At 46.6% G+C, this 21,070-nt stretch overlaps 1 protein-coding gene across 2 annotated transcripts in view; it reads right to left on the bottom strand.

The window, feature by feature from the left end:
- Positions 1–20,593, bottom strand: part of EGFL6 (EGF like domain multiple 6) — a 60,555-nt gene extending 39,962 nt beyond the window's left edge. For both annotated transcript variants that reach the window (XM_045995176.1, XM_045995177.1), the window contains exon 1: positions 20,366–20,593. In XM_045995176.1, the coding sequence (XP_045851132.1) occupies positions 20,366–20,439 (74 nt within the window). In that variant the 5' untranslated portion in view covers positions 20,440–20,593. The remainder of the gene's footprint in view (positions 1–20,365) is intronic.
- Between the last annotated feature and the right edge of the window lie 477 nt (positions 20,594–21,070).

Here is a 21,070-nt window from a genome sequence, read left to right as displayed (position 1 = left end):
CCCAGTCATGAGTGCTGTCCGTTTCTTTCTTTGCTGGGTTAAAAGAATCTGGTTACATAATCTATAAAACTAGGGCACGTGAAAGGGGCCAAGAGTCTGTCTCCGAACCGTGTTGGGTGCCAATTTTCCAATCTGCTCTGTGCAGACACAGGGGCGGTCTAGGTCTGTGTCTGTTCTGGCGCCAAGTGTGGTCACGTGACGCCGTGGCCCTGTGGCTTTGTCCCCGACAAGAATGCTGTGCGTGTACCTCATCGGCTACCTGGGAACCACTACCCAAAACTGGACTCTCCACACCGCCCCCCCCCGAACAGTTCAGAGGCGGAAGGGCTCTAGAAAGTCTCAGAGTTTGTCTAAGTCCCCAGCTGGGCCACGCATCAGGGATTCTGGCCCAGGGTGGGATCTCATTCCTCACTGCCTCCAAGGAAAACCATTTGCTAAACTCTTTAACCGTAGAGAAGAGGTTGGCAAATGCTTTTCAGAAAGGGTCGATGGTAAATATTTCAGCCTTTGCCATCAATAGGCTTGAACGATCTCTGTCCAAGGCCAAGAACAGCCAGATGGGAAGTAGTGGGCAACAGCAAACAGATGGGCATAATTGGGCTCAATAAAACTTCTATTGATGGACACTGAAACTGAATTTAATATACTTTCCAGGAGTCATGTAATACCATTCTTCTGTTGGCTTAACTTTAACCAGTTGAAAAGGTTACACCAGGGGCACCTGGGTGGCTCAGTGGGTTAAAGCTTCTGCCTTTGACTCAGGTCATGATCTCAGGGTTCTGGGATCGAGCCCCGCATCGGGCTCCTTGCTCAGCGGGGAGCCTGCTTCTCTCTCTCCCTCTACCTGCTGCTCCCCCTGCTTGTGCTCTCTCTCTCTGCCAAATAAATGGATAGAATCTTAGACACACACACACAAAAAGGGTAAAACCAGGCTTAGCTCACAGGTCATATAAAAACAGATGGCCACTAGCCTTGGCTTTCAGGCCTTAGCTTGCTGAGCCCTGATCCAGAGACCTGAAGGAGTGAGCCCAGCCACCAAGTGGCCTTCTGGGCCCTGACTGAAGCCTGCTGCTCCTTTACATACTGTCTGACCTGGTGGTGGGCGTGACTGCCACCAGCTTTGGGAACAAAAGACTTGAGTCGTATATTTTGGGGAGGGCTGGGATTGTTTCCTTGGGCATATGAAATACAACGTAAAATGGTTCCTGGTCTCTTTAACTGACAAGGAATGCACATGTGACCACGGGCTTTCCGCTGCAGGACTGAATTCTCCGCAAGTTAATAATCCTTAGTCAAGGTCAGCAAGTGCCCCAGCTCTGCCTCTCCCACCCACCGGCTTCTTCGGTTCAGAGCCGCAAAGATCCAGTCGGGGCCGTTTCATTAACCGAGAGCACCAATTGCAGGGATGATTTTATGATTTAATTTTCCTTAAAGGGACCTTTTTTTCATCTTCTGATGAAACTAATTTGGGGGACTTGTAAGTCATTTGCTCAATCATTTTTTTATTTTTTAAAAAGATTTTATTTATTTATTTGAGGGGGTACGAGCAGGGGAAGCAGGAGGAGAAGGAGGCTTCCCGCTGAGCAGAGAGCCCAATATGGGGCTCGATTGCAGGAGCCTGGGGATCACGATCTGAGCCGAAGGCAGACGCCACCCAGGTGCTCTACTCAACCATTTAGAACAGGGTTTTTCAATGTCTACACGACTGACATTTGGGGCCAGAGAAATCTTTGCCTTCGGGGGCTGTACTGTGCATCGCAGGACCGGTCCCAGAATCCCTGGTCTCCACCTGTAGGTGCCAGAAGCACCCACTCTCCAGGTGGGGCAGGTGGAAATGTCTCTGGGCGCTGCCAACTGTGCCTTGTTAAGTCCCACTGCAAGTGAAACACGCATGCAGCGCTCGCAACATCCCAAGTACTGTCTTAGGCACATAGAGTGATGAAAATGACCCAATCTTGACTCTCTTAAATTCCCAAACCATTAAAAGTAGATAGTCTGCAGTAGAAGACAGCATGGTAAGTGTCATAATAATACAGTCACCTGTCGTAATCTAATCTGCCATTACTAACCATTCTGCAGGCGATACGACCATCTTGACCCCGTCTGCACGCAACTAACAACTCCCAAACAAGAAACCACAGACTGAGCATAAAGCGTGTCGAATAAGTGCGTCCTAGTGCACACAGAATGACGTACTTAAGAATCTTTTTAAGCATTTTTAAAATGGATATAACTCATAATAAAATGCAGCGGTTTTTAGCACATTCATTATGTTACGCAACCGTTACCACTATCTAATTCCAGAACATTTCCATCCCTCCAAAAAGAAACACCATATCCATGAGCAGTTAATCCCAATTCCCCGCCCCACAATTCTCCAATCCCGGCCACCACAGATCTGCTTTTTGTCTCTGGATTTGCCTTCTCCGGACATTTCACAGAAATGTAATCATACGCTATGTGATCTTTCTGTCTCTCTTCTTTCACTTAATATGCCTTCAAGGTTCGTCCATGCTATGGCTGGTAATAGTGCTCCATTGCTTTCTATGCCTGAATAACCTTCCTTTGTATGGGTGGACCACTTCCATTCACCCAGCCATCAGTTGATGGACATCTGGGTGGTTTCCATGTTTTGGGTTTAATGAATAATGCTGTTATGAACACGGTGTACAAATTTTTGTGTGGACATATGTTTTCATTTCTCTTTTGGTATATACCTAGGAGTGGAATTGCTAGGTCATACGGTAAACACGTTTAACTTTCTGAGGAGTTGCCAGACTGTTTTCCAAGATGGCTACTCCATTTTCCATTCCTACCAGCAGCGCACGAGGGTTCTTCCAATTACTCCATCGTCACCAGCACTTGTTATCGTCCATTTTTCTTTTTTTTAAATTAGAGCCATTCTAGTTGATGGGAAATGGTATCTTACTGCAGTTTTTTTTAAAGATTTTATTTATGGGGGCACCTGGGTGGCTCAGTGGGTTAAGTGGCTGCCTTCAGCTCAGGTTCTGATCTCCAGGGTCCTGGGATTGAACCCCACATCGGGCTTCCTGCTCAAGTGGGAGCCTGCTTCTCTCTCTCCTCCCCCCAACTCATGCTCACTCTCTCTCTCCAGTAAATAAATAAAATCTTTAATTTTTTTTTTTTAGATTTATGTATTTGAGAGAGAGAACAAGTGGTGAGAAGGGGCAGAGGGAGAGAGAGGGAGAGAAGCAGGCTCCCACCTGAGCAGGGAGCCTGACACGGGGCTCGATCCCAGAACCCTGAGATGAAGACCTGAGCCGAAGGCAGATGCTTAATGACTGAGGCACCCAGGTGCCCCCTTAATTTCATATTTTTTAAGTAACGTAGGATTCATTTAGTTAGATTTCAATCTATCAAAACTTTGGAGATAACCTGCCAACCTCTTGACTATAGGTTTACAAGTGAGGACCTTACCTATTTTCCTGATGCCCCAAGCCCCAGCTTATTCAATAGGACACGAATATGTGTTTAGCACTATGCTAAGTACTGAGAATACCGAGATGAACAATAGGGTCCCTGACATGAGCTTTTAGACAAGAGGATTAGAGTAACAGAGGCACTACACTTAGTCGGTCAGTCAGCTAGAAAGGCTTAAAGCAAAGAAATACACTCTGGTTAGAGGGATCCAAGATGTTCTCTCTGCGGGTGCAATGGAAGATGAACGGAAGCCAACCACATGAAATGAGGGCAAGTGCATTATAAGAAGGCATGGAATGAGTGCAGGGGGAGAGGTAAGAGACAATGGTGTCTCTTGTGCTTGAGGAACCTATAGACCAGAGGAGTGGAGCAAAGGGAGGGAGAGGAGCGGGTTACAGCGCTGGGCGCCACGTTAGTCAAGATAGGGCTGTGAGGCAAAGGAAACAGTTAACAAAACCAAAAGACAATTGACAGAATGGGAGAAGATATTTGCAAACGACATATCAGATAAAGGGCTAGTATCCAAAATCTATAAGGAACTTAGCAAACTCAACACCCAAAGAACAAACAATCCAATCAAGAAATGGGCAGAGGACATGAACAGACATTTCTGCAAAGAAGACATCCAGATGGCCAACAGATACATGAAAAAGTGCTCCACGTCACTCAGCACCAGGGAAGTACAAATCAAAACCACAATGAGATATCACCTCACACCAGTCAGAATGGCTAAAATTAACAAGTCAGGAAATGACAGATGCTGGCGAGGATGCGGAGAAAGGGGAACCCTCCTCCACTGTTGGTGGGAATGCAAGCTGGTGCAACCACTCTGGAAAACAGCATGGAGGTTCCTCAAAATGTTGAAAATAGAACTACCCTATGACCCAGCAATTGCACTACTGGGTATTTACCCTAAAGATACAAACGTAGTGATCTGAAGGGGCACGTGTACCCGAATGTTTATAGCAGCAATGTCTACAATAGCCAAACTATGGAAAGAACCTAGATGTCCATCAACAGATGAATGGATAAAGAAGATGTGGTATATATACACAATGGAATACTATGCAGCCATCAAAAGAAATGAAATCTTGCCATTTGCGACGACGTGGATGGAACTAGAGCGTATCATGCTTGGTGAAATAAGTCAATCGGAGAAAGACAACTATCATATGATCTCCCTGATATGAGGACATGGAGAAGCAACATGGGGGCTTAGGGGGATAGGAGAAGAATAAATGAAACAAGATGGCATTGGGAGGGAGACAAACCATAAATGACTCTTAATCTCGCAAAACAAACTGGGGGTTGCTGGGGGGAGGTGGGGTTGGGAGGGGGGAGGGGGTTATGGACATTGGGGAGGGTGTGTGCTATCGTGAGTGCTGTGAAGTGTGTAACCTGGCGATTCACAGACCTGTACCCCGGGGGATAAAAATACATTATATGTTTATTAAAAAAAAAAATTGGAAGGGGAGGCGAACCATAAGAGACTATGGACTCTGAAAAACAACCTGAGGGTTTTGAAGGGTCAGGGGTGGGAGGTTGGGGGAACAGGTGGTGGGTAATAGGGAGGGCACGTTTTGCATGGAGCACTGGGTATTGTGCAAAAACAATGAATACTGTTACACTGAAAAAATAAATTAAAAAAAAAAAAGAGGAAAAAAAAAAAAAGATAGGGCTGTGAGGCCTGCTAGCGGAATGGTGATAGGGCAGCACAGAGGGATGCTGAGTAGGGAGGTTATTTGATACCGTTTTCCCTTCAAAAAATATTATCATGGCAGTAATCTGGAAAATGGATGAGATGAAGGCAGATGGAAGCAGGGATACCAGTTGGCTTGGAAGATTCTGGTCTTTTGGACTAGAGCAGTAGCAGAAGTAGGGAGGAAAACTGAATAGATTTAAGGTGGAACCAAAAGACTTGGTAATGACTTAGAGCATTCATTCATTCTGTACTGAAACCCTACAACGTATCATGCATTGGGTTAGTCTCCAGAGGGTCAACAGCAACCACAAGGAACATACGATCTTTGCCTTCATGGGGGTCATATTCTGGTGAGTTGGATCTGGAGTGTGACAGGGACCATGAAGGACCATGATCAGGAATAGGCCAAATGAGGAGCTCTCTTAGGGACATGCTAGTTTTGAGGGCTCATGAGACGGACAACCAAGAGAAGATACTGAGTAGGGAGTTGGCTATCTGGGCCAGAAGTCCAGGAAGCAGGACTGGGTTTGGGATTCACCTGTAGGTCTTTGCTTACTGAACCTATGGGAACAAAGTAGCATAAGAAAGGGCGGCTTAGGGCACAGCCCCAAGAAAACTAGTGTGTAAGAGGGGGGCCAAGGAGGAGAAGGGTCCAGAAAGAGATCCAGGCAATGGCCAGAAAGGTAAAAGGAACACCAGGTTAAGCCAAATGCAGAATGTTTCTAGAAAAAGCAGGACGAGCTCTGATGTTGAGCGGCTATAAACTATGATGGTTAGGATGACCTAACCATCATAGTTTCTTCCTGAAACTATGTCTTCTTCCTGAAAACTCAACCATCATAGTAACCAGTCACTGATTTCTTTCTTCTCAGGGGTAATGGCTAAAATGTCATTATTCAGACGCCTGGGTGGCTCAGTCAGTTAAGCACCTGCCTGTGGCACATGTCATGATCCTGGGGTCCTGGGATCGAGCCCCGTGCCCTGCCTCAACTATCTCATTTGTAAAATGGGGATAAAAAGGGGATTTACTTTAAGGCTTTCTGTGACGATGGAAAGAGGCGATAAATATAAACTAACACAGTGAGTGATACAGCAAATCTTGCCTAACGCATCACTTCTAGTGGTACGAGCAGAAGGGTTAAGATTGCTATTAGATGTGCTGAATAAGGCAGAAAGTTTAAAACTGCTGTAGGCTCAGAATCCCTGAAATGAACCGCAGTGTGAACTAGGTTTCTGCTTTAGTCTGAGTCCTCCGAGAAGCAGAAGCCATGAGAATGAATGGGCAAGGATGTTATTACAGGAAACACCTGTGAGAGAAAATGGCAAGAGAGCTGGGGAAGCCTGGGAGGGCCATGGGACCACCATGGGAGGCCGACCCCAAGTGAAGCAAAGACGGAGGGAAGGTTGGGTGGAGGCATCCGAGGCTGCTGTGTAGTCAAAGGAGGGTTTGGCAAAACTGAGGGTGAGTCCGGGACCCAAAACTGACCGTCAGCGGAGAGTGGTATTTCCCACAAAAGGTCCTGCTGTGTATCCCTGCCATGCTCCTTCTGGAAGGTGGCCTGGCAGGAGCAGCCCGGGGGAGGCAGGGCCTTCCCCAAACATGGTGATGGCTTTCCAAGAGCAGAGTAGTGGGGGCCCCGAGTCAACCACACTCCCCGCGGTTGGAAGTCTGCAAGGCACATCCTCGCGGCTGCCACAATCTCCATGTGACTTCACATGTTAATGTATGTAGGAATCCATTTTCACTGCAAGGGGAGCTTATTGTAGGATTATACCTGAAAGAAAGTAACCTTAGACGTCAGCCAGTTCTAACCTATCATCTTACACATGAAGAAACCAGGGCCAAGAAAAAGTCCAGGTGACCTTACATTGGTATTAGAAGTCAGACAGGAAGGAATACAGGGTCCTGGAATCGAGCCCCACATTGAGCTCCATATCAGACTCCCTGCTTCTCCCTCTGCCCCTCCCCCTCCTTGTGCTTTCTCTCTTTCAAATAAATAAATAAAATCTTAAAAAAAAAAAAAAAGCCGTTATCAATGGAGAAGGTTGAAGGCTTCAATCCGTGGAACAACCTCACCCTGATTTCCTATGCTTTGCTGGGTCACATCCCGTAACCTGCTCCCCCAGCCTCCAACAACATCTTTTACCTTCAGCTGGAGACGGTGTGAAGGTGATGGCTTGTGCCGTTTTGAGTTACTCGGTTTTCCTGGGTATCTCCCAGGTAGAGCAGGTATGTGAGCTATGTACTTCTGTTTGGTTTCCTCCTATCCATCTGTTTTTTATTAGAGGGGGTTCTCAGCCCAGAACCTAGAAGGGTAGAGGGAAGAGAATCTTTCCTCCCCCGCGCGATTCATGCACCCGTCTATCCATCCGTTCACTCAAAATGCTTTAGGGAACGACACGTGTCAGGCACTAGCGTGGGCACCGAGAGCAGCCCCTGTCCACAAAGAACTTACAGGCTAGGGATGCAGCTGGGCAAGCGAACAGATAATTATTTACTCCAACGTGACAAATCTCACGAAAGGAGTAAGTTCTCAGGCGCTAGGGGAAGACGGAGGAGTCGTTAGGTTGGGGGGGCGTCAGGGGTTTTCTCAGGAAATGGGGCCTGATATGAATCCTGCAGACTGGAGACTGGAGGGACTTACCTGGGAAAATGAAAGGAGGCTGTTTGGTGGGAAGGTGTTCCAGGCAGAGAAAACAGCCTGTGCCAAGGAGGGAGCCACCAAGAACCTGAGGAGTTGATGGCCTATAAGCTAGAGCGTAGAAGGTGCTGTGTGTTTGGAACAGGGGAGCAGGAAGGGAAGGGGAAAGGGAAGCGGAGAAAATAGAGGGGAGGAGAAGGTAGCAGGGGCTGCTTCCTTACTGTGACCATGTAAAACATTTTGTCCATCCTGAAGGCTCTGTGGAGTTACAGAAGGATTTCAAGCAGGTGGAATTATCAGGGATTTTGCAAAACAAAGCAGTCTCCGTAAGAGTAGAGGTACTCAACAAGCAACAATATTACTGAAACTTGACACCAAAAGCAAAAGCAAAAATGGACAAAGGGGACAGCAAACTAAAAAACCTCTGCACAGCAAAGGGAATCATCAACAAAATGAAAAGGCAAACTACTAAATGGGAGAAAATATTTGCTAATCATATATCTGGTAAGAGGTTAATACCCCACATATAGAAAGAACTCATACAGCTCAATAACAAAAAGACCAATCTGATTAAAAATTTGGAAGAGGATCTGAATAAACATTTCCCCAAAGACATCCAGATGCCATCAGACACATGACAAGATGCTCAACATCGCTCGACATCAGGGACATGCAAATCAAAACCACAATGAGGTATCACCTCACACCTGTCAGAATGGCTAATATCAAAAAGGCAAGAAATAACAAGTGTTGGTGAAGATGTGGAGAAAAGGGAAGCTCTGTGCACTGCCGAAGGGAGTGTAAATTGGTGCGACCACTGTGGAAAACAGTATGGAGGTTTCTCACAAAACTACTACCATTTGCCAACAATCCCACTTCTGGATATTTAGCCAAAGAAAATGAAGCCACTAACTTGAAAAGATACCTGCACATCCCATGTTCACTGCAGCATGAGATGCAATAGCCAAGATCTGGAAACAACCTAAGGGCCCAATGACGGATGAATGGATAAAGACAATGTGGTATATACACAATGGAATACTATTCAGTCATTTAAAAAAAAAAGTGAAATCTTGCCATTTGTGAAAACATGGATAGACCTTGAGGACATTATGCTAAGTGAAATAAGTTAGAGAAAGACAAATACCACATGAGCTCACTTTCATGTAGAATCTGAAAAACAAAGAACAATAAAAAAAAACAAGCTCACACATAGAGAGAACAGACTGGTGGGGTTGCCAGAGGCAGAGAGGTGGGGGGTTGGGGGTAAAACAGGTGAAGTGGGCCAAAAGGTATAAACTTTTAGTTTTAAGTCATAGGAATGTAATGTACAGATGGTGACTGCAGTTAACAATACTATTTTGCATACTTAAAAGGTGCTAAGAGAATAAATCTTAAAGGTTCTCATTACAAGAAAAACATTTATAACTATATATGGTGACAGACAGTAAGTTGACCTATTATGATCATTTTGCAATAAATACAAACATGGAATCATTATTTTGTACACCTGTAACTAATACGTTACATGTCAGTTACACTTAAAAAAACCATCAAAACTATTAGATGTGAAATCCCAACAAAAAAAATAATTGACACTGGTTGAAATACGGTATTTTTTAAAAAGCCTAATTAAAAACTTTAGTGAAGGAGTCCAGGGTCCTCTGTAGAGGTGGGCAAACCCATTCCGTATGTATTGGTCAAAGTGAATTACTTTTGATTGGAAAGAACACAGGCTGGGGTTAACGAAGAGGAGATGAAATTCATAGACTGTTTGCACATTACTACTCTCCAGAGAAATCCTTTTTCTTGAGTTTTATTGCTTTCACATGCTTGTCTTTAGGTGAAAAGGTGAAACTGAGAAATCCAAAGTGTATCAATTCCTCCCAAGTCATCATTTTTGACATTGTACAAAGTATCACTTATGAAGCTCTCCAAAACCTTCACAACTAACACTTGGGCCATCAAAATTTTGTTAATCAAGTAAGGTTTCTTATCCACTGTAAAGAATCCTTTCCTCAGTCACTAATGCATTTTAGCTTTACAGCTTTGTTAGAAGAGAACAGAAATTTGGTGTTGAATCTAGCCTTATTTCCACTTGTTTAAAAAAAAGGAAACCAGGGCACCTGGGTGGCTCAGTGGGTTAAGCCTCTGCCTTTGGCTCAGGTCATGATCTTGGGGTCCTGGGATCGAGCCCCGCATCGGGCTCTCTGCTCTCCGCAGAGAGCCTGCTTCCTCCTCTCTCTCTCTGCCTGCCTCTCTGCCTACTTGTGATCTCTGTCAAATAAATAAATAAAATCTTTTTTTTTTTAAAAAAAAAGGAAACCATCATTAGAAATCGACTCATGAACACAAACCAGAAAGCACCGGCTCAGCTCACAGCTGCAGTGTAGACGCAGCGACACGTCCTGTGCATATATCCTAGAGAAGAGCAAGTGGCTTACAACAACATCGTAGGAAAAACCATCAAGGACCACGCAAGTCCACAAATGAGCAACATGCCTTTTGGTTGATGGGAGGTGCCATCCTTGTATTCACCCAGTTTTGAGAGATGCCTCAAAGGGACAACCACAAGTGGGATTTTCGTGGTTTAATCATCAAATTCTACATCTGGCCATGAAAATGGAAAAACAATTTAAAGGGGGGGAAATCTCTGGTGGATAAAATGGCCAATAATCACTTGCTGATTTGTAGATGCCGGAGGAAATTGACTTATTCTACCAAGCATCCAGCCCTGCATTCTAAGCCCGCCAGGTTTTTTTTTTTTTAATGCACATATGCAGTCACTTAAAATTTTGGATAAAAAAGAAAAGTAAATATTAAAATATTTTTGCTTAAGTTGAAACAATATTATTGAGGGGAAGAAAGGAATCCAGCACAGGCAAGCAAGACATTGACAATAACAGCATGGCCCACTATCTCATAAAAGTTTTTAAAAACGGCTTAAGAAGCTATGAGCTATGGTCCCATACATATTCTTGCGTGGCGCTGTAAGTTAATCGTAACCAATTATTCAGATTCCTTCCTCAGCATCCTCTCCTTCTACCTGTTCTTTGCTCCAATTCCTGCCTCAGCATTATTAACTTTCCCATAATTAATTCAATGATTCTTTTACTTTAATATCTGGTTGTGAGTATTCTGGATAAGGGACATAAATGATTAGGTTAAACTACACAAAACTTTTGTAAGTTAAACATCACCAAATAGGGGCACCTGGGTGGCTCAGTGGGTTAAAGCCTCTGCCTTCGGCTTGGGTCGTGATCTCAGGGTCTTGGGATCGAGCCCGGCGTTGGGCTCTCTGCTCAGCGGGGAGCCTGTTTCCCCCCTCTCTCTGCCCGCTTCTCTGCCTAGTTGTGATCTCTGTGTGTCAAATAAATAAATAAAATCTTTTTTAAAAAATCGCCAAATATCTGTAATTTCATAATTTCATGTTACAATTTACTGTGTTCAGCCACTGTGATTCTGAGATAGTTTGATGTAGAAATTAGCCTACCCTGCTCAACAGAGTAGAATTTCAAGAATCATTTCTTTTTCTAAGGTCTTGGGCACATGTCTTTTTCCTCATATATGAATCTATTCATACAAAAAAAAATCTTATAAGGGGCTTGGGTGGCTCAGTCAGTTAGGCGTCATGTTCTCGATTTGGGCTCAGGTCATGATCGTGGGGTTGAGATTGAGCCCTGCATGGAGCTCTGCACTGGACGCAGACTCTGCTCAGGATTCTGTCTTTCCCTCTCCTCTGCACTCCCTGCTCTCTACCTCTCTTAAAACAACAACAACAACAACAACAACAACAACAACAAAAACACAAAACTATCAATATGAATTGCATTTAGTTCCATATTTAGTAAAGCACGTATTTTTAAAAATGTATAAAATTGGAGCAGTGCATTCCAACGTACCAAGGAGGCATGGTCTGGCCGAGAACCAGTCACTGGCATGTCATACATGTCTGAGTGTGATGAGCTGCTGTGCATTTGGCTGACTGGCTCAATCTCATGGGACCCGATAAACATGGGGTAATCAATCAAAAGGACTTTGGTAACCTAGAAAGAGAACTCTTGATCTTGGACTGAAGTGATCCCAGCAACACCCTTTGCCATCTCAGAAGGTCTGGTTGGGCAAGCCAGCAGCATTCCCTCTTTCCCAGAGCTCTCTTGCTGAACACCATTTGGCGCACAGAAGGCCCAGGGAGTCTGGTCCCAAGGCAAGGAAGTGTCCGTGCAGGCGAGCGAGTCTCTGTGCGGAGGCGGCCCCGAGCTGTGGGAGTCTGACTGAATGTTTGCTTGTCCCAGTTCCTTTAACGCATTACACAGCTTGCTGTCTACACTGATCAAATGAATCACGAATCGCCGTCTCCACAGCTGAAGTTAATTTAAAAACATTCCAGGGATTGTGTAAGTAGTGTAGTGTTTCTTCATGGGATTCCTTATTTTCTGCGAAATATGCCGTGCCAGAATTCCTAGTGTGCTTGCTTCTGGTCAGGTTCCAGGAAACTGTATGATGGTCTTTCTCCAAGACAAATTGAGAAGTTAGAACTTCTTTTGCTGATGTTTAAATATGTTTAAATGTGGCCAAACGAGTGAAATACATTTTTTTTCTAAATAGGGACCATAAGGTCCAGCTATGAGAGTTCTTTGTTTCCTTTTGTTTTCATCAGAGTTCCCAGTACGGCAAGTCCAGTGCACCTTACTGGTTAAGATTAATTCTGGTTCCCACCATCTTCAACATACAGAGTCCAGATCCAACAGGCCCAGGAATGCCCCAAAGCATCTCAGCTGCTCGTCAACAAATGTCTGGCTACTGGGGCGCCTGGGTGGCTCAGTAGGTTAAGTGACTGCCTTTGGCTCAGGTCATGATCCTAGAGTGCTGGGATCGAGCCCCACCACGGGCTCCCAGCTCAGTGGGGAGTCTGCTTCTCCCTCTGACTCTCCCCGCTCTCGTGCTCTCTCTCTTATTCTCTCTCTCAAATAAATAAAATCTTAAAAAAAAAGATAAATAATCACCTTGCTATCAAGTGCATACCAGTGTGTGTTTCCACCTTCAAATTTCCCATGTCATCAACAGCAGAGCAAAACTCAGCGCCCTCCCTGGCTTCTTGTTTCTCTCATTTACCCTCCACGCTAAGGAGCTGGGGGGAAATCTGGCATGGCGAGGTCTTAGTGTGGGCTCCCCCCGAAGCAGACTGAGACAAGGAGGTGAACATGAGTGGTTTGTCTATGAGATAAAGTCACATGGGTGGGGGTGGGGTGGGGAAGTGAGATGAGGAAGAGAAGGTAGTCCAGAAAGCAAGTGTCCCCCGGGGCCGCTCCTTTACTGTCCATCCACAGTGAGCACGGTGGGGATGACAGAAAATGGGGAGTTGGAGAAATGGGCAGTGCCAGACCCACACGGCCTTTTCTGCCATCTTAAATAGAAAAGATCTTACTCGGAACCCAATACAAAGTCACTGAAAGGCTTTGAGGAGATGGCTAACATGATGTGATTTAAGTTTTAAGAAGAACCCCTCTGGAACGTGAACTAGAGGGGGCAAAAGCAGCAGCTAGGGGAGCTATCGTGGGGGTTCAGGTGCGGGATGATGGCGCACGGCCGGCTGGTGGCGGGCAGGACAGGGAGGAACAGATGGGCTTGAGGCTCGGTCCACGATAGGATTTAGTGCCAGAGTGAATACGAGCGGGGAGAAGACTGAGTTGCCAGGAAGGATGCCCAGGTTTTTGACTTGAACCAGTGTGGACACTGTCCTGGAACAGGGAGGATGGGTGAGATGGGTGAGATCAGCTCTGGAGAGCTGATCCGGAGCACAGTTTGGGGCGTCCGAAGCTCAGCGGGACATTCCAATGGCCAGGTGAAGAATGCAGCGGGTAGAGTGTGGGGCCGGAGAGTCACACTGTGAAGCCTCACCTACGTGGAGACAGCGGGGAAAAGGAGAGGAAATGGAGTCGGACATAGCGCTCTGTGGAAATGGAGCCCGTGAAAAGAGGCTGAGAAGGAAAACCAGAAGGTGTGATGTGGTTTTAAAATATGCTGGCAAATTCTTTGAAAATCCATCCTGCAGGGGCGCCTGGGTGGCTCAGTGGGTTAAGCCTCTGCCTTCGGCTCAGGTCATGATCTCAGGGTCCTGGGATCGAGCCCTGCATCGGGCTCTCTGCTCAGCAGGGAGCCTGTTTCCTCCTCTCTCTGCCTGCCTCTCTGCCTACCTGTGATCTCTGTCCGTCAAATGAATAAATAAGATCTTAAAAAAAATAATCCACCTCGTAAGGGTGGAAGCCTAATTCCCCTCTCTGGACATGGGACTGGCCTGATCGCCTGGTTTCACGGAAGCAGCAGCAGCGGGGATGGATGGAGGGTAACTCCCCAGATCAGGGCACAGAAGGCAGAGCTGCTCTCACCTTCTCTGTCCCCAAGTTCTTGCGACGTGGAAGTCTACTGCCAGGCCACGAGGACTACAGCTTCGGCCAACAACTTGGCCGCAGCCTCGTTAAAAACCCCAAGCTCCCCGTCCAGCTAAAGTGCTCGGGAATTCCAGGCCCACAGAAACGGTGAGAGGTAGTGAGTAAACGTTGTTGTAAATCTCTGAGCTTTGGAGTATGTTGTTGACTGGCCACATGCGGTGCCGGGAAATGGAGCAAAGGGAATGGTCTTTGTAAGGATGGTTGCTGCTGTGGTGTGCTGGGTTTTAATTCTGCATCTGTGTTCATCCAGTCTGAGCTACCGTGGATTCTAAGTACACGGACAGTGTCTACCTTCGGAATGGAAAAAGGCTGCCAATTTCACTAAACTCTGGTGCAGTACCTTAAAAGTAATTTGGTGCGAATGAGGGATCATTATGAGCGTGAATTTGGTCACCGTGGGGTTATCTCTATACAACACCGCCTGCAACGCCCTGCTCTCCTCTCCACTCTCAGAACAAAGCCCGAGCTCCTTGGTTCAACACACAGGGCTCATTGCAGCAGGCTTCCAGCTCGCCTTCTTGGCTGTCAATGGGTTGGTGCCCCCAGATGCCGGCCAGTGCACTTCCTATTTGGAGCCAAAGCCTTCCTTTTGCATCCCTTTGGCAGCGGTGTATCGACCCAGCCAGCCATTTATTTATTCCTATGCAGTAGCTGCTCGGAAGTAAGCACTGTAATACTTGCCCTCTCCCCTCTGTTTTGTATCGGGCAGGTTCATGTTCATTCCACAAGGACAGTTTCCACGTCATCTCCTCTCCTCCACTTTCCCTGACTGACCCATGCAGACTCAGTTTCTCTTATCTGATTGCTATGGAATGGTTCATATGATCTATATGCTTTTCTCTCTCTGTATACACACACACACAGTTTTACATGCATATACACACATGGACATACACAATGGATCATTGAACAACATGGGAGTTAGGGGAGTCGACCCCCGGCACAGTCAAAGGTCCTTATGTAACTTTTGACTCCCCTGCAATGTAACTACCAAAAGCTTACTGTTGACTGGAAGCCTTACCAGTAACAGAAAACACCTGATTCACCCATATTTTGTATATGTATTATATATGGCATTCTTCCAATAAAGTAAGGTACAGAAAGGAAAATGTTATTAAGGAAATCAGAAGGAAGAGAAAATACATTCACAGAGCCGTACTATAAAAAAATCCATGCATAAGTGGACCCATGTAGTTCACACCTGTTATAGGTCAAGTGTAATATGCAAAAACATAAATATACATATTCATTCTTTTGAATGCTTATATATAGAGGTATAAACACACATTATTTATATGTGAGTAACATTATTTGCCTCTCCACCACAGTCCTGTGGGCATTCATTAATGCACCAAGTTTTTTGTTCAACACCTACTATGTGCCAGGAACTGCGCTAGGAGCTAGAGTTACAACCCTTTCCCTGCACCTCACTTACCAAAAAAGACCGATATGTTGCCTGCCCTCCCAAGTTGTTTAGTAGGGGCAGCAGATAGATATGAATCTCCAGAATTCAGGAGAGCGTCCGGGCATGTCATTTGTTCGATTAATGTTGAACCTGAAGTGATTTAATTTTAACCAGGTTTAGAATATTGTTTTTTTTTTTGCCTTTTGTTTGTTTTCATAAGCAAGACCTTCAGATTTAGAACAGGTTATTGGAACCAGTATGTTGAGACCCAGCAAGTTAACAGACGAAACCAGAAGTACAGCTGATTACTCTGGACAAACCACCCCATGGGAAGTGATCTAATTGTCCTTGGGAGATAGCCATGGCTTTTGAATCTGCCACCTGTTCACTGTGATACTTTAGGCAAATCACTTAATTGCTTAATCTTTTGAAACTTAGTTTACTTATCTGTAAATGGGATCTGATCTGTAATTTACACATGACTGACAATGCAAGTGGTACCTCAGGATCTGTTTGCCCCTTCTAAGTCCTAAGACCTCTATTACATTGTCCCTTCTTAGAGGCCTTCAAGCAATGACTGATGGGAGTATAAATACCTCAGCTCCCTCACCTTCAGGGGTGGTTAGCTCTGAGGCTTGTATCTTACTGTCTTCTAGAATTCCCCAGCAGGACTGAATCACAGTGACAACCTTTTATTTCCATAGTACTTCTTTCCCTACTAGAACTTTCTGGGGTCACCTCACAAATAAACCACGTACACTCAAATCCTTACCTCAGAGTCTGCTTCTGGGTCATACTGGGCAGGAGTCAAGCAAAACAAAATCATGGGTGATAACATATGAGAAAGCATTTTGCAAAATCGTCCACTTTTATGTATCCAATATTTTTTGGAGAAAAAACTGAAATGTTAGAATGGCACTGCTCTTAAAGTAGAAAATCAAATCAAATAAAGTTCTTGGAAATTCATCAAACTTCTTCAAGTTTCTCCATTCCAATGTCTGTCAAATAGGAACAATATCTATTTTGCAGGTTTGATAAGTCATTGAAATCACACTGAAAAGTGTTTACACATAGTAGAATCTCACCAATATTTGCTGAGCGCCAATCTGATTTATGAAGACTAGGTAATATGCTTATCTTCATTTTAATGTTTACGCAACCTTGGCTATATGCACATAAGTCACATATAAACAGGACTGTAATATCTTCTAAACCAATGAAACTATTGAAATAAAGTTGTTCAGAAGTGATTTCTATGTTGTAATTGACTATTTCATGGTCACTATTTCCTAGAAAAACTCAGCTCTTGAGTTTTGGGGATATTCCCACAAATTCTAGTTTCAAGAGTAAGAGACGAATGATACCTCAACTGCTCACAAATCACTAAAATCATGTTTTCAAAATAAGATCCAACCCACAAAACTAAAACAACCGACTCGCAGTTCTCACTTCTTGCTTAAGGCTGAATAATGGCCTCCCCAAAGATGGCCAGGTCCTACCTAATCCTTAGAACCTGTAAATATCACCATATATGGCAAAAGGGACTTTGTGGATGTGTTCAAATTAAGGATCCTATGATAAGGAGACCATACTGGATTATCTGGGTGGGTCTGGTATAATCACAGGTTTCTTCATAGATAAGGGTGGAAGGAGACCAAGAGAAAAAAAAGGCAAGGTGATGAAGAAGAGATTGAAGTGATGTGGCCGCAAGCCTAGGATTGTTGGAAGCCTCTAGAAGCTATGAGAGACAAGGAATGGATTCTCCTCTGGAACCTCCAGAAGGAACAGCCCTGCCAACACCTTAATTTTAGCCCCTTAAGACTCACTTTGGATTTCTGATCTTCAGAACTCTAAGAGAGTAATAAACCTGTGTTTTGTTTTTTTTTAAGCCATAAAGTTTGTGGGAAATTATTACAATGGCACTTCCTTAGCGGGGCTCTGAGAGGACTCAGCTCTCAAAGCAGGTGTGATTTACAGAAAGCAGGCATCTCTCCCTGAGTGCAGACCCTCAGCACAAACCCAGTCATTCCTTCATCTCATGTTACTTTTATTTGAATAAAGGAAAAAAAAATGTATAACAGAAATACGTTACGAATAGGGAGTTGCTCCAAAGATGAAAAGAATAGCAAAATTACTATTTATCTTATGTGCTCAAGCCCAAAAGATGCCAGTGTTAGGTCCTGGAACCCTGTGGACAGGGAATTCAGGCAATAAATATTCTAGACTGGCCAACGGACCCCACGCCCAAACAGCACTGAAAAAGTCTAGGGTTCCACCTAGAGACTCCAATCTCTGCTGCCTCGCCACACCCCCTGAGTGCCAAACCCTTCCCTGCAAGGTCGCATTTCCGCTCCTACCAGATGAAAGAAACTATCCGGAACAAGGAGAAATGCCCCAGACTGCAAGCACAAGAGCGCAGTGGCGGGAAAGTCACGGTGGTTCAGGGTGGTATTAAAATTTCATGGCAGGGGCGGGGGGGGGGGGGGCGCCTGGGTGGCTCAGTGGGTTAAAGCCTCTGCCTTCGGCTCAGGTCATGATCTCAGGGTCCTGGGATCGAGCCCTGCATCGGGCTCTCTACCCCCCCCCCCGTGTCTGCCTCTCTTGACTAAAGAAGTTGGGGTTAAATAATACCTCCAGTAGTGAAGAAGCGAGTATGTTCACGAACCAAGGAACAAGGGCCCACTTCACTGTTGTCCCGGTATCCGCAAGGGGTGCTTTTCTAACCGCAGATCCTGCGGGCGCCCCTTTAAAGATTTTTAAAAATTTATTTGTCAGACAGAGAGTGAGAGCAAACTAGATCTCTGTCAAATAAATAAATAAAATCTTTAAAAAAATTCTTAAAAAAAATTTTAAACAAAAATTTTAATCCCCAGTGCTTATGTTAGAAACCTCTATACAGCAGTCACAGCTTCACTGTAAGCTGTGAAGCCCCAGGAAGCAAACAGTGAGCACCTTGCCTTTTCTGTAAAAGTATCAGCCCTCATGGCACACAGGGTCCAGGCAGCTCCCGAAGACCCTAACTCGTCATAAACACACCAGCTTGGGAAGCGGACTGTGTGTCAAGAAAGCACATTTCACATCCTGAAAACCCAGAACTGCAGAAGCCTCACATGGAGTCTTCGTTTTAATACTTCTAGCTTTATCGGGGGGCTTTCCGGCTTTTCGTTTAATTTGGTGGCGCTTTGAAAGCGAAGCTCCTGGAGGTCCATTTGCTGGCTGCTAGGAAACTGCTAATCTTGTCTCCCAAAAGCAGTTGGTCTTTCTTAAGTGGGCTTTCTAACAATTCAAGAGCCTCCAACGTTCAGGAGAATGTGATTATGAGCAAATTGCATCTCCTTACATTTTTATTGTGGAAAGGAAATTGAAACTTACGATCCTACATTCTAAGAACCTGGTTTGAGGTTTGTTCTGTTTGAACTTCAAAATCCCTTAATACTGTGGCTGGCTGATGAAAGATTGTTTTCCTGTAAGTCAAACAAAGATAGTCAGGCTCACCTTTCAGAAGCCTGTTCCAAACCAAGGCTCTCTGCCCACTCTCCCCAGTGATTGCTGACTAAACAAATCTCTGCAAGACACTGCCCCCCCACCCCCACCCCCGGCGCACCTTGGGCAAGGGCCGGAGACAGTTTTGGTGGAGAGTACGCTTCTGGAATCTAGTGGGTGGAGGCCACAGGCAGTGCTCCAAATCCTACCTTGCACAGGACAGCTGTCGGACCGTCCCCAACCAGTAACCATCCAGCCCAGCGCAAAAGGTCCACAGTGCCCCACAGGAGAAACGCTGCTCCAGCGGACACCTCAGGAGGCAAGAGATCACAGCCAGAGAACCAGGAAAGCTTTTCCCGTGACTGATTCCTAAAGGCTGCAGTCATGCCCTGGAGAAGAGCAGACACCCGGGCCAGGCTGCCCTGTTCGAACGCCCACTTCATCTCTTACTACTGGCCATGCTGTCTCCGGCAAGTTATTCAACTTCTCCGCGACTCATTTTTCTTCTCCGCCAAGCGGGGATTATAATACCAGTACTTATCACACAGAACTCACGGGCTCTCAAATGGGTTAACAGTCCTAAAGTGTTTAGAACAGTGCCAGGCACCAGTACGCCTGTGCTTACCAAGTGGCTTTGCTGACCTCACGGCTCTGACCAGTTCATCAACAGTAGAGAAACGGCTTCACATTCTAAATTGCCAGAGTAAGAAAAAAGGACTCGATTTCATCTGACAACCACATCCTCTTTCCAGTTCATTAACCTTAATCAGAAAGGCACTGAGTAGAGCCCCCTTCCCAGTGGGGTCAGCCCCAGCCCAGCAAAGGCTTACTCTGCCACCCTGTTTCTGCCCCTGTTCCACCAGCACAGCCAGCGACCAACAATCAGTGGGTGCCCTTCAGCTAGAACGGAAAACAAAACTACACCCGCACAGAACCCACCCGCCCGCCGCCACTCGCATCCCCGCCGGCCCAGGAGATGCGCGCCCACCACCCAGCCAGAAGGCACCCATCCGGCTGCGCGCAGAGCCTCCCTCCCCCAGAAGCCGCCCGACGCCGCCAGGTAGGGCGAAGCGAACGAGCCTTGCCAACTGGGCGCGGGGAGGAAAGCCCGTGCGCGCCGGGGCCTGGCACCTGATGAAATTCCGTCTCAGTGCGCACACCCCCGCGGGGTCCCTGGAGGGACCAAGGAGAGTGGCCGCCCCGATGAGGAGCTCAGGCCGGGCGAGAAGCAGACACTCACCTGGCCGCGTTCCCTAATCCACCTGCCATCCAGGGGAACAGCAGCGGGAGCGCCAGGGCCCAGTGCGGCGGCATCTTCGCGCGGGGCCCCGCCGCTCCTCCTGAGCCCCCTCTCGGGAGGTCGCTGGCCCCGGGGCGCTGCGGGCCGGCAGCCTCCGGTCTCCCTCGGCCGCTCGGGGCCTCGGCTCCTGCCGGGCGCGGTCCCAGCGGGCGGCAGGGGCGCCCTGGTGAGGCGCGCGGCAGCTTCTCTCCGGGCGCCGCGGGGCCGGCGCGCGAGGGGAGGCGGGGCGGGCCGCGCACATCTGGCTGGGACCCGCCTCCAGCACGACCCGCGCATCCTCCTCCGCGCGCGGCTCTCACGGAAACTTCCCGCAGACTCCGTGCACTTCACTCTGGTCGGTCACCAGGTCGCGCCATCTGTTGCAGACCGCTTCTTTGCCGCAGGTTTCCGTGATACCTGCGCTCAGATTTCAGCATCTGGGTGAGTCCAAGCAGGAAGCAAGGGTGCTAGTTCAGAACACTTCCATAGTCCTCTCGTTTAGGTTCTCATCGTACTCTGCTAGGTGTTCTTCCACAAACTGCCAATCACGGGCTGGGCTGCCGGAGTTGGAAGCTCACCAAGTCCTGGGCAACCCCTTCATCTGACGTGACCGTCCGTGCTCGTTTGCAACAGCTCACTCACAGGGGACCACCGGACGACAGTGAA

The sequence above is a fragment of the Meles meles genome, chromosome X, assembly GCF_922984935.1.
Source record: "Meles meles chromosome X, mMelMel3.1 paternal haplotype, whole genome shotgun sequence".
NCBI lineage: Eukaryota > Metazoa > Chordata > Mammalia > Carnivora > Mustelidae > Meles > Meles meles.
This window is presented reverse-complemented; position numbering and strand designations above follow the sequence as displayed.